The sequence below is a fragment of the Maniola hyperantus genome, chromosome 13 (assembly GCF_902806685.2).
Source record: "Maniola hyperantus chromosome 13, iAphHyp1.2, whole genome shotgun sequence".
NCBI lineage: Eukaryota > Metazoa > Arthropoda > Insecta > Lepidoptera > Nymphalidae > Maniola > Maniola hyperantus.
This window is the reverse complement of record NC_048548.1, coordinates 2,974,794-2,988,416: the sequence shown is the minus strand read 5'-3', so window position 1 is coordinate 2,988,416 and position 13,623 is coordinate 2,974,794. Positions and strand designations below refer to the sequence as shown.

At 39.4% G+C, this 13,623-nt stretch overlaps 1 protein-coding gene across 6 annotated transcripts in view; it reads right to left on the bottom strand.

The window, feature by feature from the left end:
- The window catches only part of l(2)gl (LLGL domain-containing protein l(2)gl), a 58,946-nt gene that overhangs the window by 20,011 nt on the left and 25,312 nt on the right, over positions 1-13,623 (bottom strand). For all 6 annotated transcript variants that reach the window (XR_011237439.1, XM_069502468.1, XM_069502469.1 and 3 more), the window contains exons 3-10: positions 7,643-7,820; positions 5,847-6,093; positions 5,153-5,340; positions 4,107-4,286; positions 3,583-3,671; positions 2,955-3,074; positions 1,201-1,363; positions 122-311 (exon numbers count right to left, since the gene is read on the bottom strand). Coding sequence is in view for 5 of the 6 variants with exons in the window: in XM_069502468.1 (XP_069358569.1) it covers positions 122-311; positions 1,201-1,363; positions 2,955-3,074; positions 3,583-3,671; positions 4,107-4,286; positions 5,153-5,340; positions 5,847-6,093; positions 7,643-7,820 (1,355 nt within the window). In the remaining variant the exon portion in view is untranslated. The remainder of the gene's footprint in view (positions 1-121; positions 312-1,200; positions 1,364-2,954; positions 3,075-3,582; positions 3,672-4,106; positions 4,287-5,152; positions 5,341-5,846; positions 6,094-7,642; positions 7,821-13,623) is intronic.

The following is a 13,623-nucleotide window of genomic DNA, read 5'->3' as shown; positions in this document are numbered from 1 at the left end:
CTTATTTTTCGGGCCATTCAAAAATAACATTTCTGCGCAGGTACATCGGCGTAATTTAAGTGGTAGTATTGTACCGCATTACTCTATACCTATAGCCACAGTAATTAAGAAGAATTCGAACCTGAAAAGCGTAGCAGTGGTGTATTTATAGAGCGGAGTCATGACGACGCCGGTGACGTCCCAGAACCGCACGGATCCGTCCTCGTGGCCCGTCAGCAGTATCTGCCGCTCCGACGGCTCCGGACTCTCCACGATACCGCCGGAGATCGGCCACGGGCTCTCCGAGTATACGTTCTCGGTTTGCTTATTGCCTGAGGAGAGTAATACAGTTCAATACATGTGATAAATTGGGTATTTGACCCAAATTTTTTTATTACTTTATTATAAACTAGCTTCTGCTCGCGACTACGTCCACGTTGACTACACAAATTTCAAACCCTTATTTCACCCCCCTAGGGGTTGAATTTTCAAAAATCCTTTCTTAGCGGATGGCTACATCATAATAGCTATCTGCATGCCAAATTTCAGCCCGATCCGTCCAGTAGTTTGAGTTGTGCGTTGATAGATCAATCAGTCAGTCAGTCAGTCACCTTTGCCTTTTATATATTTAGAGTAGGATAAAAATAATGACGTAAACTGAAAAACTAATTAAATCGATTAAATAACAAAAAAGTTATAAGCATTTCAATATTTCTGAATAGACAGAGATAGCGATATAGCATTTTGACGTCACACCTTACTAATGCCATAGTAGCTTCGTGCGGTTTCATACAAATTTTCGTTTTGCGAGAAAGGGATAGAAGACCCTCCCACTCCAAAATTAAAATGCCTGTAAATTTGTAAATCTTTGTTGGATTTTGTTTTTCAGTGTACGTCATTATTTTTATCCTAGTTTATAATAAATAATAAACGAATATAAAATGAAAAGGTGACTGACTGACTGACTGACTGACTGATCTATCAACGCACAGCTCAAACTACTGGACGGATCGGGCTGAAATTTGGCATGCAGATAGCTATTAAGACGTAGGCATCCGCTAAGAAAGGATTTTTGGAAATTCAACCCCTAAGGGGGTGAAATAGGGATTTGAAATTTGTGTAGTCCACGCGGACGAAGTCGCGAGCATAAGCTAGTAATAAACTAATAATATTTATCAAATTCAAAAGTAGGAAAATACCCAATTATTAGGATTCACACACCTGCAGCAACAATATTGTCGTAGACATTGTCAGCAACATTGTCAACCAGTGTCGCGGTGGTAACTGCGCATGCGTGCACCGACACCAAGTACGGCAACCGCAGAGGGCGCCACTTGTCGTCGCAGAGGTCAATGACCACGAGCTCTTCTTCTACTAACACCACCTGAGGATAGAATAAACTCAAACTTAAATCATTTATAGTCTGTACAAAATGTCTCCTCACCCGCCATTTTAACTATGGGTCAACTGTTATGTCAAATATCATCATCATTTTATCATCTCGATCGAGTGCTAAGTAAACGTACAAAACTAGTTGTATACTACGCACTTGCTGACTCAGTTATCAACTATGGCCTTAGTATTTATGGAAGAACTTTTAGTACCTACCTAAACGAAATTAAAAAATTACAAATTAGACTTTTAAAACACATTCTAGGAAAAAAAGAGAAAAAAAAGTATAAAGGGAACTATGAATGTGTTTTTAAAGATCTAAAAATATTGCCTGTACATAGTAAAGTAGATTACCTAATAGCTAGAGAACATTATTTTTCAAAAAAATTTAAAAACCCCACGAAGCTTAGGGTTAACGCTAGAAGTAATAGGAAGACAAGATTCATGTTACCCAAAGTCTGTAACTACTACGGTGAAAGGTTAAGTGAATATTTGGTACCTAAAATTTACAACGGCATAGAGTGGTTAAGGGAAGAGAATAAGGTCAGTGAGGGGGTGCTTAAGAAAAAGTTAAAGGAACACTTCCTTAGGGACCCCCTTACTGTTTAATTTATTATCATTATTTGTTTTTTATTTTAGTTTATTTTGTTTGTTACCTCAGATTGAGGATTGATCTCTAAAGCGTTCATTTCGCTGCAGCGATCAATCCTTAATCTGAGTATAAGTTTATAAGTTAGAATATAAGTTTACATACATAAGTACAATTTAATACGTAGATTATAGTTATTTTTAAGGAGCGCCAGCTCGCCAACAAACTGGCTCACCAGTTTGGCGAGAAAATAATAATGTAAATATTTGGTGTACCTACGCTTGTTATAAATAAAAAAAAAAAAAAAAAAAAAAAAAATGTATTATTCACCTTTAAAATAAGGACTAAAATCGTACTTTTGACATGAAATTTGACACAAAAAGTTAAAATGGCGCGTGAGGAGTTCAATTTTACGCGTCATATTCAAATTGGGTACTATTGTACACTTTTTGATTTTCGATTGTGGAATTTGTAAGATAATGACGTACCTAGTGGTAATAGTAATGAATGAGTAGTTAAGATTATTAAAAATCCCGTTGGAACTGGACTGGACCTACTGGACTTTTAGCGGTTTGTTTTCGCGCCTACAAAGTCACTCTCAAGGATTTCAACTGCATCCACAGCCACACACATAACACTCACTGACTAACGAGGTTTTAAAATTTTGCGAGTTTAATTTTCAATTCAATTCAATGGCACAATCTTTATTCAATGTTTATAATCCAAAGTGATTAAAGTAAGACAAAATAATTGAAATATTTAACAAATGGATAACTCAATAAAATTCCGACAGATTATACAGGATGTCCGAAGTCTTGGGATAATAATAAACAATTTTATTTTCAGATATTTCATCCATAATTTGTTAGTAACAGTAGACCTTATTAGCTACGTTAGTAACTTAATTAGACTAAAGTTATTATTAATTTAAATTATCTTAATTAATTCATATACAGGGGGTATATGTATAATCAAACAGGAAAATAGTACTAACCAAAGCAGCTGCAACTTGGTTGACGGTTTGCATCTGTATCTGAGCGGGCGTGTCCGGCCTTTCTTCTTGTAACGGCACCCCGTCGGGCGGGACGGGTGTAGTTGTGAACAAATCGATTACCTAAAATGAAGAGACTTTGATTAAAGTTTACGCATCCTCCTTTTTAATGGGCTTCCTAGACGGTCAAGCGACTTGACCACATAGATTTTCGCTTAAACCAAGCATTTTAACCGTTTACAATGTTTGCTTGATGCTTGCATTTACGTGTTTGACGCTTGCATTTTATATTTTTGCTTTAAGCGACGGACGTTCGGACAGTGTTCGAGATATTATGAGAAAAGTGACGTTTGCTGACTCAAGCTACTTGACGGGCGCGGCATCAAGCTGCATGCAGCGACCGTCAATAAGCTTAATCAAGCAAGACAAAACAATGTACTTGACGTCAAGCCGCCGCATTGACCCGAGTTTTTCACCCTACACATTGTGGGGTTGAAAATACTAAATCCCTAAAACTACAAAATGAGGCAAATGGTTATTGGTATTGGATGGTGTTTAGGTAGTATAACAATAACGCTCAGTTTTTGCCAGCGTTCTGGTCACACCCTGTATATAGAGCAGATATACTTACACGGCTCGTGAAGTCGAACGCAACATGTTTTTCTCCCTGCTGTACTGTCACTGTGTATTTGTCTGAATAAGGCGATCTTGGCATGCCACCTGAAAAAATGGACAGCTATACAATAAATGGACGGCTCAAGGTCGTGAGGCAAATTTCACTGAGAAATTAACGCCTTATGGCAAATTTTACCGAGCTATTCGAACCAGAAGGCAAATTAAACACTTAATCGTTCAATGTGGCTAATTCCGTTGTACACAATCTCTAAACTAAACTAAAATGACACGTCTAAATCTATTGCTATCCCTTTCATAATGTTGCGTGCGTAAAAGGATAGCACTAGATTTAGACCTGACAACTTAGTTTAGTTTAGAGATTGTGTACAAGAGAATCGGCCCGATTAAGTACTTAATTAAGGTTAAGCATGCATTAAGGGTGCCTGTCAACTGAAGCAAAGCGGAGCGGAGACTGTTCCTTAATGGTACCTTAAAGGTCTAACATTGGCAGAAGAACCTTCATATCATTTACTGGCTCACCTGCGTATATGGTGATCTCTTCGCCGTCCACACTAGTTCTGTTGAGGATCTTGGTGATGGACTTGCAGGGGTAAGGTCCATATGGTGTAACTGGTTCCTTCAGAGGTCTATCGCTGGCCGTACTCGCGACCTCCCATGTGACGTACGAGCCGTCGTTGTGTGATGATGTGAAGTGTTCTCCTGGAACAGAAATAGGTACAAATGAAATACTGGCTCAGTGCGTGCCAAAACTTGCATAAAGTAGGCTTCCGTAGGCATGCTAGTTGCTAAAAACGACGGTTATTATTTCTTAGACGGTGGTTTAAGAAGACTCAGCAGTCTAAGAAACCTAATAATGATTTTATGATAGTGAATGAACAAAAGAAAAGGAACCATTTTAATTCAAACTGAGTTAAACAAAGCTTGTAGTAGGTACCATACTTTGTAGTAACTTTTGATGTCACTTTTTGACAAAAAAAATATTTAATTATGTAATTTTGCTCTGTTTTATACAAGGAACCAAAAGCTTAATTTGCTACAATCCGCTGAAACAATAAATATGTACGGTGTAACATGCAACATGCGCCGTGCACAATGTACCCTCCCACTGCTAAACATACAGGAAAAGCTACCCACCAAACAAGCAATACGCACCACCACCACGCAACACCACACAGATCCACTACAACACGCTAAACGCACGTTTCACTCCGACACCAGAGCATCTTCAGGAAATGAACGGTAGCTAAATTTTTCTATTTTGTATTATAAGGTCGGTGCATATCGCATGCCGCATGTTGCACCATTATACAGATTTGTCTGTTTCAATGGATTAGAGATAGCACATTAGAGCCTCAATAGCTCAAAGGGTAAAGGAGTGGACTGAAAACCGAAAGGTCGACGGTTTAAACCCCGCCCGTTGCACTATTGTCGTACCTACTCCTAGCACAAGCTTTACGCTTATTTGGAGAGAAAAGGGGAATATTTGTCATTTAACATGGCTAATATTCTTTCTAAAAAAAAAAAACATTAAGATTTTAGTTCCTAGTAATTTTTTGTCTGTCTACCTTCGTCATTCCAGCACAAGCTCTCCAGCTGTTGGTTGCACACAATAGTATGAGTGGGCGTGGACGTGACGCGGTCCCAGAGCACTACTAGTCCTCTGTTGTAGCCGATCAGAATTCGACTCGGGACCTTAGGGTGTTCGCACACCGCTTCTACAGCACCAGGGTTTAGCTTGAAGTCCTCGGGGCAACTGGGAAAACAAGTAGTGATATAAGAGCTTTTAAAAAGCTGTGATAGCCTAAGTGGTTGACTTCAGCTTCCTATTTGTAGGTCTGTGGTACGATTCGGGGAACACACCGCAACCACACCGCGTTGAAGCAATAAAATATCTTAGCAATTTTTTTATTTATTCAGATACAACTTATTACCTATTGTACTTGCAAACATCTTTGTTATATTTCTATGGTTTTGGTTTTGGTGTACATTAACGAATATTTTACTTTACTACTTTTACAAGTTAGCTCTTGAACGCTAAATCGCTTGGCGGAACGGTTTTGCCGGTTGGGTGGTAACTGGTAAGCCATGGCAGAAGCCTCCCACCAGACCAGACCAGAAATTTTGAAATCATAAAATTCCAAATCCCTGCCAGGAATCGAACCCAGGAAAACGAATTTTTTTTTGATTAGACACAAACATTAACTGAATCTTGCTATTCAACCTTATATATTCAGCTTTACGAAAGTATTTTTTACTTACTTTTGCATAACAACATCTTGGTAAATAACATCTTCGTGGATCGTGAAGGCGTTGCAATCGAGAGTGTAAAGGTTTCCTCCCTCGGTGCCCATGAGGAGGTTCTTCCCAGAAGATTCCACGCATAGCGCGGATATCCTTTTGTTTTTGCCTTCGAATGCGTGGGATTTGAGCTCCACGAGGGACTTCTCGTTTATCTCCCACAGGTGTAGGCTGTTGTCGTCGCAAAGTGATATTAACCGCCCAGTGCCTGCAATCAATAATGATGAATTCTTAATAACAATGTTGTAGGGAAGCAATCGGCTTCGCGTGGCGCTGCCCTCAAAATAGTATAATGATTTGTTACATGTCATACCCTCTCACGAAGTCCACGGGGGATCGGAGAGCTGGCAGTTACCTCGGTCATATCAAGTGCCAAGAGTTCAGCTTACATGAAAAAAAATTCACTCGCTTCGCTCGGCAAAAATATAAATCCTCTTATTTCTTATCATGTGAGAATTTCGAAAAATCTGGTCTTATTCTTTGTTCTTATAGGGTAGCTCCGTACAAAATTTCAACTTGCCATCTAGGGTTTGGGCTGGGCGTTGTTGATTAGATTAGATATCGATACTTTAACTAGATACAAAGAATAATTGGGTACTACATTAGTAAAAGTGTTCTTAAATACACATTGGGGCCGATTCTCTTGTACACAATCTCTAAACTAAACTAAATTAACAGGTCTCAATCTAGTGCTATCCTTTTCCGCAAGCAACATTATGAAAGGGATAGCAATAGATTTAGACGTGTCAATTTAGTTTTGTTTAGAGATTGTGTACAAGAGAATTAGCCACAATGTTAGATTCCAACTAAACTTTTGGTATGCGTAAGATCGCCGTGGAAATTCCTGTTCTGTATGTTTGCCATTGTTAAAGACCCGAGTAAGACAAATATCGGCATTTTGATGACCAAGGCCTAATATATAAACGTTGTATTGTACTTTAGACTCAGCAGCTCTAACCAACCGTGTACGCTACGTTAGGTGCGGTTACTACACTATTTGATTCGCGGATTGCGGACACGGTCTAGTAAACTGCAGACTACTAATTTTTTCGCACATACATCAACTATTTGAAATACTGAATGTCCTAAATGTGAAAACTTTTTGCTGAACTAGCTTATGCTCGCGTGGATTATGCAAATTTCAAACCCCTTTTTCACCCTCTTAGGGATTGAATTTTCAAAAATCCTCTCTTACCGGACGTCTACGTCAAAATAGCTATCTGCATGCCAAATTTCAGTCCGATCTGTCGAGTAGTTTGGGCTGTGCGTTGATAAATCAGTCAGTCAGTCAGCTTTTCCTTTTATATAGGTATACAGATGAAAAAAAAAATGTTATAAATGTAATAAATGTTTCTGGCTATCCACAATTTGAATTAATTTCTCTAAGGGTAAACTAAGAAAGTATAAGAAAAGTGCATCACACGTGATTTTATCAGCGTGGATTTTAAAAATCTTGTGGTAACCCTTTGTTTTTTGAGATAAAAAGTAGCCAAAAAGTCTCCAAATCGGTTAAACGGGTGGGCCGTGAAAAGGTCACAGATAGCGGGACAAAGAGAAAGATATACTTCTTCAGCCTTCCTCAACCACCCGTTTCCCGCCACCTTCAGGCCGTCGCTCGCGTCGGTCTAGCAGCACCCATACACAAAGATACGCGGTACGCGGTAACATAAATCTGCTCCTTCAGCCGTCAGTACTGCGACAGATATGACCTGTTCAGTGCCCGCTATCACTTCAGCTTGCTTATCCTTGAAACTTACCGGGTATAAAATGTATCTGTGTGACTGCGGAGTCAGGGTTGGTGTGCTGGCCATACAGCTCGACGCCAGGTCGGCCGTACACTTTAAGGGCACCAGTGGCTGTGCCGAGCGCCGACAACCTCAGTAAAGGGTCCCAGGCGAGCGCTGACGCTCTGTGTGGAAAGCCGTGTTGCACTGTCTGTGGACAAGGATAACAAATTATATCACCTATGTCTATACAAATAAAAGGAAAAACTACCTGACACATCGACTAGACGATCGACGATCGTACAGTTCAAACTGCTCGGTCTAGAAACTTAAGGCGCCATCTCCATGGGCGGGAGAATCGCGGTCTATAGTCTCGCCGTGTGACAAAATTCGTTACAGTACGCGGCAGAAAGTAATGTACATCGACCTTTAGAAGGAGACAGCAGATCTGTAGAGCATTGTCTCTGTTATTGAGACCGACAAAACGTCATATAGGTATGAATGACAGAGACAGCGCTCTACAAAACCGAAACGTACATTACTTTCTGCGGCGTACTATACAAACTCTATGAGCTACTCTCCCTCCACAGGGCGATACTATCGTCGCGATTTTCTCGTGCGTGGAGATGGCGCCTATATATACGAGTTTGCTTATAGGTTTTCTTTGAGTAGCAATCTACCCTAAATACGAGTACATACGTACTTATATGTTTTACTCGATCGAAATTAATAAAGGCCCCGTAAACGGTCAAACATGTTTGTCAAATTATTTGAACGTCTGCGGTCGTGTTTGATGCGTTTGTCAAACAAACTACGTGTTTGTCAAACAAACTACGCGTTTGGCAAATTTGTTTGTCAAACATGCTTGAAGGTGTACAGCTGTGTTTGTCAAACAAACTACGTGTTTGGCAAATTTGATTGACGGCGTGTTTGACAAACATGTTTGGCGGTTTACGGGGCACTTTAAAAAAGAGTGGAACAATTTTTACATATTAAAGTAGGTATCAACAACAATGGTGTGTAGAGTCACGATATGGACAAAAATACCAGATGCTATGACTCAGCACTCCAGTACAGGGTATTACTTGCACTGTACATGAATTCTAATTAGGTTTAGGTGTAGCAAGATGACGACAAAGTGCCGAATAGGTATAGTTGAAATATCATGATCATGAACTAGGTTTAGACATGTTACGTTCATATAAGGTTAAAAATGGCGCATTTATAATTCGTGCTCGTTAATGAGGAAGATAGAAGATACAAAACGCATAATAATAGAAGAGATAGCGTTCTAAAAGTGTGACCCAAGTGCTCTGTGACCCAAGTGTCGTAGTTTGAAGTCTCCGTTTTTAAATACGCATGTATTTATGTCTAAACGTTCTACTGAATGTTGATGTGGTAGCGAATGCCAGGAAGTAGATATGCGATGTAAACATTTATTCTAAAATAGTTTTTAGGGTTCCGTATCCCCATAGAAAAAAGGAAGCCTTATACGATCACGTTGTTTGTCTGTCTGGCAAGACCCGTCAAGGGAAGCAAAACCTATAGTTACTTCCCGCAGCAATGCCTTTGGCACAAGTAATCAGAAAAATCGTGAATTAGTGGTTACATCAGTTACTTCTTGTAGGATAGCACGGAACCCTTTGTGTGAGAGTTCCACTCGCACTTAACCGGTTTTTTAATTGATACCCAGATGCTGTGTCAAACGATTTCAGTCAGCCAATAAGCTTCTGAGAAATGAATTGTTTATCTAAATATATAAAAGGAAAAGTTGACTGATTGATCTTAATCAACGCACAGCTCAAACTACTGAACGAATCGGGTTGAAAGGCATGCCGCTGGGCTACTATGACGTAGATATTCGGTAAGAAAGTATTTTTTGAAAATTCAATCACTAAGAGCGATTACGCACTGCACTTCCGTCATCCGAGTTCTATCTGTCATCCGTGAGAATACCAGCGATTATGTCATAAGCTTCCATACAAAACAAAAAGGAACGTATTTTCACGGACTCGGATCGGATGAGTGAGTAACCGCCGTAAGGGGGGTAAAATAGGGGTTTGGTGTAGTCTACGCGGACAAAGTCGCGGGCAACAGGTAGTTTAAACATATAAATTGGAGATCTTTGCGTTAGTAACCGAAGAAATGTAATTGCAATCGAATCATACTGGTTTGGAGGGTCGCCAATTGTAACTGTTAAAAACTTTTGAATTAGAAATTAGAATGCTTATTTTCGATCAGAGTGCTAAAGTACCGAACGCATTCTCTTTTCTTTATTGTTTTTATCAAGAAAACCTGTACGTAGTCTAATTTATAGTAATACTAGATGATGCCCGCGACTTCGTCCGCGTGGAGTTAGGTTTTTAAAAATCCCATGGAATCTCTTCGATTTTCCAGGATAAAAAGTAGCCTATGTCCTTCCTTGGGATGCAAGCTATATCTGTACCAAATTTCGTTAAAATCGGTTCAACGGCTGGGCCGTGAAAAGCTAGCAGACAGACAGACAGACAGACACGCTTTCGCATTTATAATATTAGTATGGAGTATGGTGATATGGATAATATACCTAGGGCTATTTTCGGTTGCCGCACCAACCCGTGCTTTCGTGATTCCTTTCGTCAAAGGTTGCCTGGAAGAGATCGCTTTAGCGATAAGACCGTCTTTGCATGCTACAGCTGTTAGTTTAAGATCCATGTATGTTTTTATTTTGTTTACTTGTGTTGTGTGCAATAAAGTATAAAATAAAATAAATAATAAATAAAACCTGTATAATATACTCGCTATAGCCAATTTGGGCAATAGTCCGTCACGCTGGCCAAGTGCAGATTGGCAGACTTCACACACATTTGAGAACATTATGCAGAACTCTCAGGCGTGCAGGTTATCTCACGACGCTTTCCTTCACCGTTAAAGCAAGTGATATATAAGTAGTTACTTAAAACATGCATGCCCGGGATCGAATCCCGGACCTCCCAACCAGGGTGGACTTCGGGGTGTCCGGGGAAACGGATAGTACATAGGTTTTATTAATGGTCTTCGATACATAATGAAGAACATGACTATACCACAGTACCATCAGTACCCATATTATATGCATGTGTTGGTTGGTTGGTTTATTGGTTTGTCCTTTTATTAACGTCGCAACGGATCAACGTGATTTTTTTGCATGGGTAGACCTGGAGAGTGACATAGGCTATTCTTTATTCCAGGAAATCAAAGAGTTCCCACGGGATTTTTAAAACCTATACCCATGCATACGAAGTGGCGGGCATCAGCTAGTCCATACTAATTTTTTTTTTTTTAATAGATATAGCGAGCAAACGAGCAGGCGGGTCACCTGATGTTAAGTGATTACCGCCGCCCATGAACATAACATAACATATATATTATAAATGCTAGCTTTTCACAGCTCACCTGTTAAACCGATTATGATGAATTTTGGTACAGAGATAGCTTGCATCCCGGGGAAGAACAAAGGCTACTTTTGATCCCGGAAAATCAAATAGTTCCCACGGGATTTTTAAAAAGCCTAATTCCACGCGGACGAAATCGCGGGCATCAGCTAGTATAATATAAATTAGACGACATAGATCAATACAAATAGTCAATAGGTTAGGTAGGTATACCGAGTTATATAAAACTGATGATCTTATATCATATTGTTACATTAACCGAGTTGCGATATGTCGCAACTCGCAACTGCGCTACGTGGGAATTTTTCACACACAAAACTATATTTTGTGCTGTTTTGATATTATGTTATTAAAAGCTAGTCATACATTCCGCGAAACATGAATGGACAATGTATTATGTAAGCATATTATTATTAGCGTTTAGACTGATGCGCATACATAACTAGCTAGTTTTTGAAAAATGTATCGAAAATAGGTATTTTTGAAAAACTGAACTATTTCGAGGGTTATCATTATCATCATTATTTGAAAATTCTCATCACTAAGTACCCATATTATAAATGCGAAAGTGTGTTTGTTTGTTGGTTTGTCCTTCAATCACGTCGCAACGGAGCAACGTATCGACGTGATTTTTTGCATGGGTATAGTTTATGACCTGGAGAGTGACATCTAGGCTACTTTTTAGCCCGGAAAATCAAAGAGTTCCCACGGGATTTTAAAAAACTAAATCCACGCGGACGAAGTCCGGGCATCATCTAGTACCTAATAAATAGGCCAAAATGATATCACGTGCGCGTTAAGCTTAATGTAGTGTATGTGTAAACACAAATGAATGTTAATGTATTCTCTTATCACGGGCTAACGCGTTCAAGTTTGAGCCATCATCAACAAAGTCTGCCGTAAATATTTGTTTTATCATATTGTGTGGTTTTTATCTACACCAATTAACATATTTCCACTTCTATGTAAAGATTTGGAGATAGCCAAGTCATCACCTCTGATTTTCTAGGTCTCTATTTGTAACGCCTTTTCTATAGTTACTCGTATTAGGTAGGTATATGAAGATTTGATACCCCACTTGGTATATTAGGTAATCTTATTTAAAAATTTAAAAATACTAATATTTGCTCATGAACACATTTTTTAAAATGATGTAACCAGTAATTCACAGTTTTCGGATTTTTTCCTTAACTTGTGTTGTAAGACCAATCCTACTTGCCAAATTTTATGATTCTAGGGTCTACAGGAAGTACCTACCCTAATAGGTTTTCTCGACTGACACGATAGACGGACAGACAGACAACAAAGTGATCCTAATAAGGGTTTCTTTTTCCTTTTGAGGTACGGAACCCTAAAAAGATACTAACACACATACACACAACGTACACTTTTCTTTTTTTATATGATTTGATTTGTACGATCAAATATAATAGATAGTTGTGATAATTAATTTATAGATTACAGGCATAAATCATAAATAACTAGAACAAATTATTTATTAGATAACCTTGCAATAATTGTACTCGGAGTTCATAAAATCTAAGGTGCAGCCTGGCGTCATCGTTATCATACGATAGTCGAATAGGTTCAAGATTAAACAGCTTATTGATAGTGTTCAATGTTCATGACCGCTGGGTACATGTGCACCGAAACCTCGGCACGGCCCCTCATACATTGCGATACTCGCAAGAGACGATACCTCAGTTGCGTGCCAGTAGAATACATGTTCGCTACTCGAGTTTCGTACATTATGCAACTAAAAACAAAGAATTCTTCTTGAATTTTAATGTGAAACTGCTGATCCGCCGCCATTTTGCCGAGATTCGTAGGAGACGCGACGTGCGGGCGGGGCGACAACAAGGTGGATATCGCGAGACTGTAGTAGACGCGTAGGATACCGGTAGCGAAGTGTGCGAATCACCATAAAAATGTACGTGAGATACTCCTCAGCGACTCATCTTCGAGACTCACGTAGGATACTAGTCGTCTGTAAGTATCGTAATGTAAGAAGGGCCTTTGGACCGGTTCTATCCCGTTATCCTATCTGGGGATTAGGTTGCTATTTTGAGAAGTAACTTGGGTAAAGGGTTAACTATTCTGGTATCAAACAGTTCTCAGAATTAGGGTTTAATTGGATTGCCTTTATTTTCAAACCGGAAATTTATTGTGCTGGATATTCGCAGAGTATTGATTTTTTTCCTCGATTTATGGCTGATCGCATACGGACAAGCCGCGAGGTCATTTCCACATTCCTCTTCTGCATTTTTGGTGCCTCTGGTAAGATGAAAGTCTTTCGATTCATCATTGTAAGATGATAAGTGCGGCACGTGCGGACCTTGCGTGTATAGCCAGCAATTTTTTTAAGAATAGAAATTGCGAGCAAACGAGCAGACGGACGTTAAATGATTACCGTCGCCCATGAACATTTGCAGCACTAGCAGCAATATGCGACCACTACGAGGTTATTGACCTTTTTATCAATTTGGTTGTTGAACAATCCATACTATAATATTATAAATGCGAAAATGTGTCTGTCTGTCTGTCTGCTAGCTTTTCACGGCTTAACCGTTCAGCCGATTTTGACGAAATTTGGAACAGAGA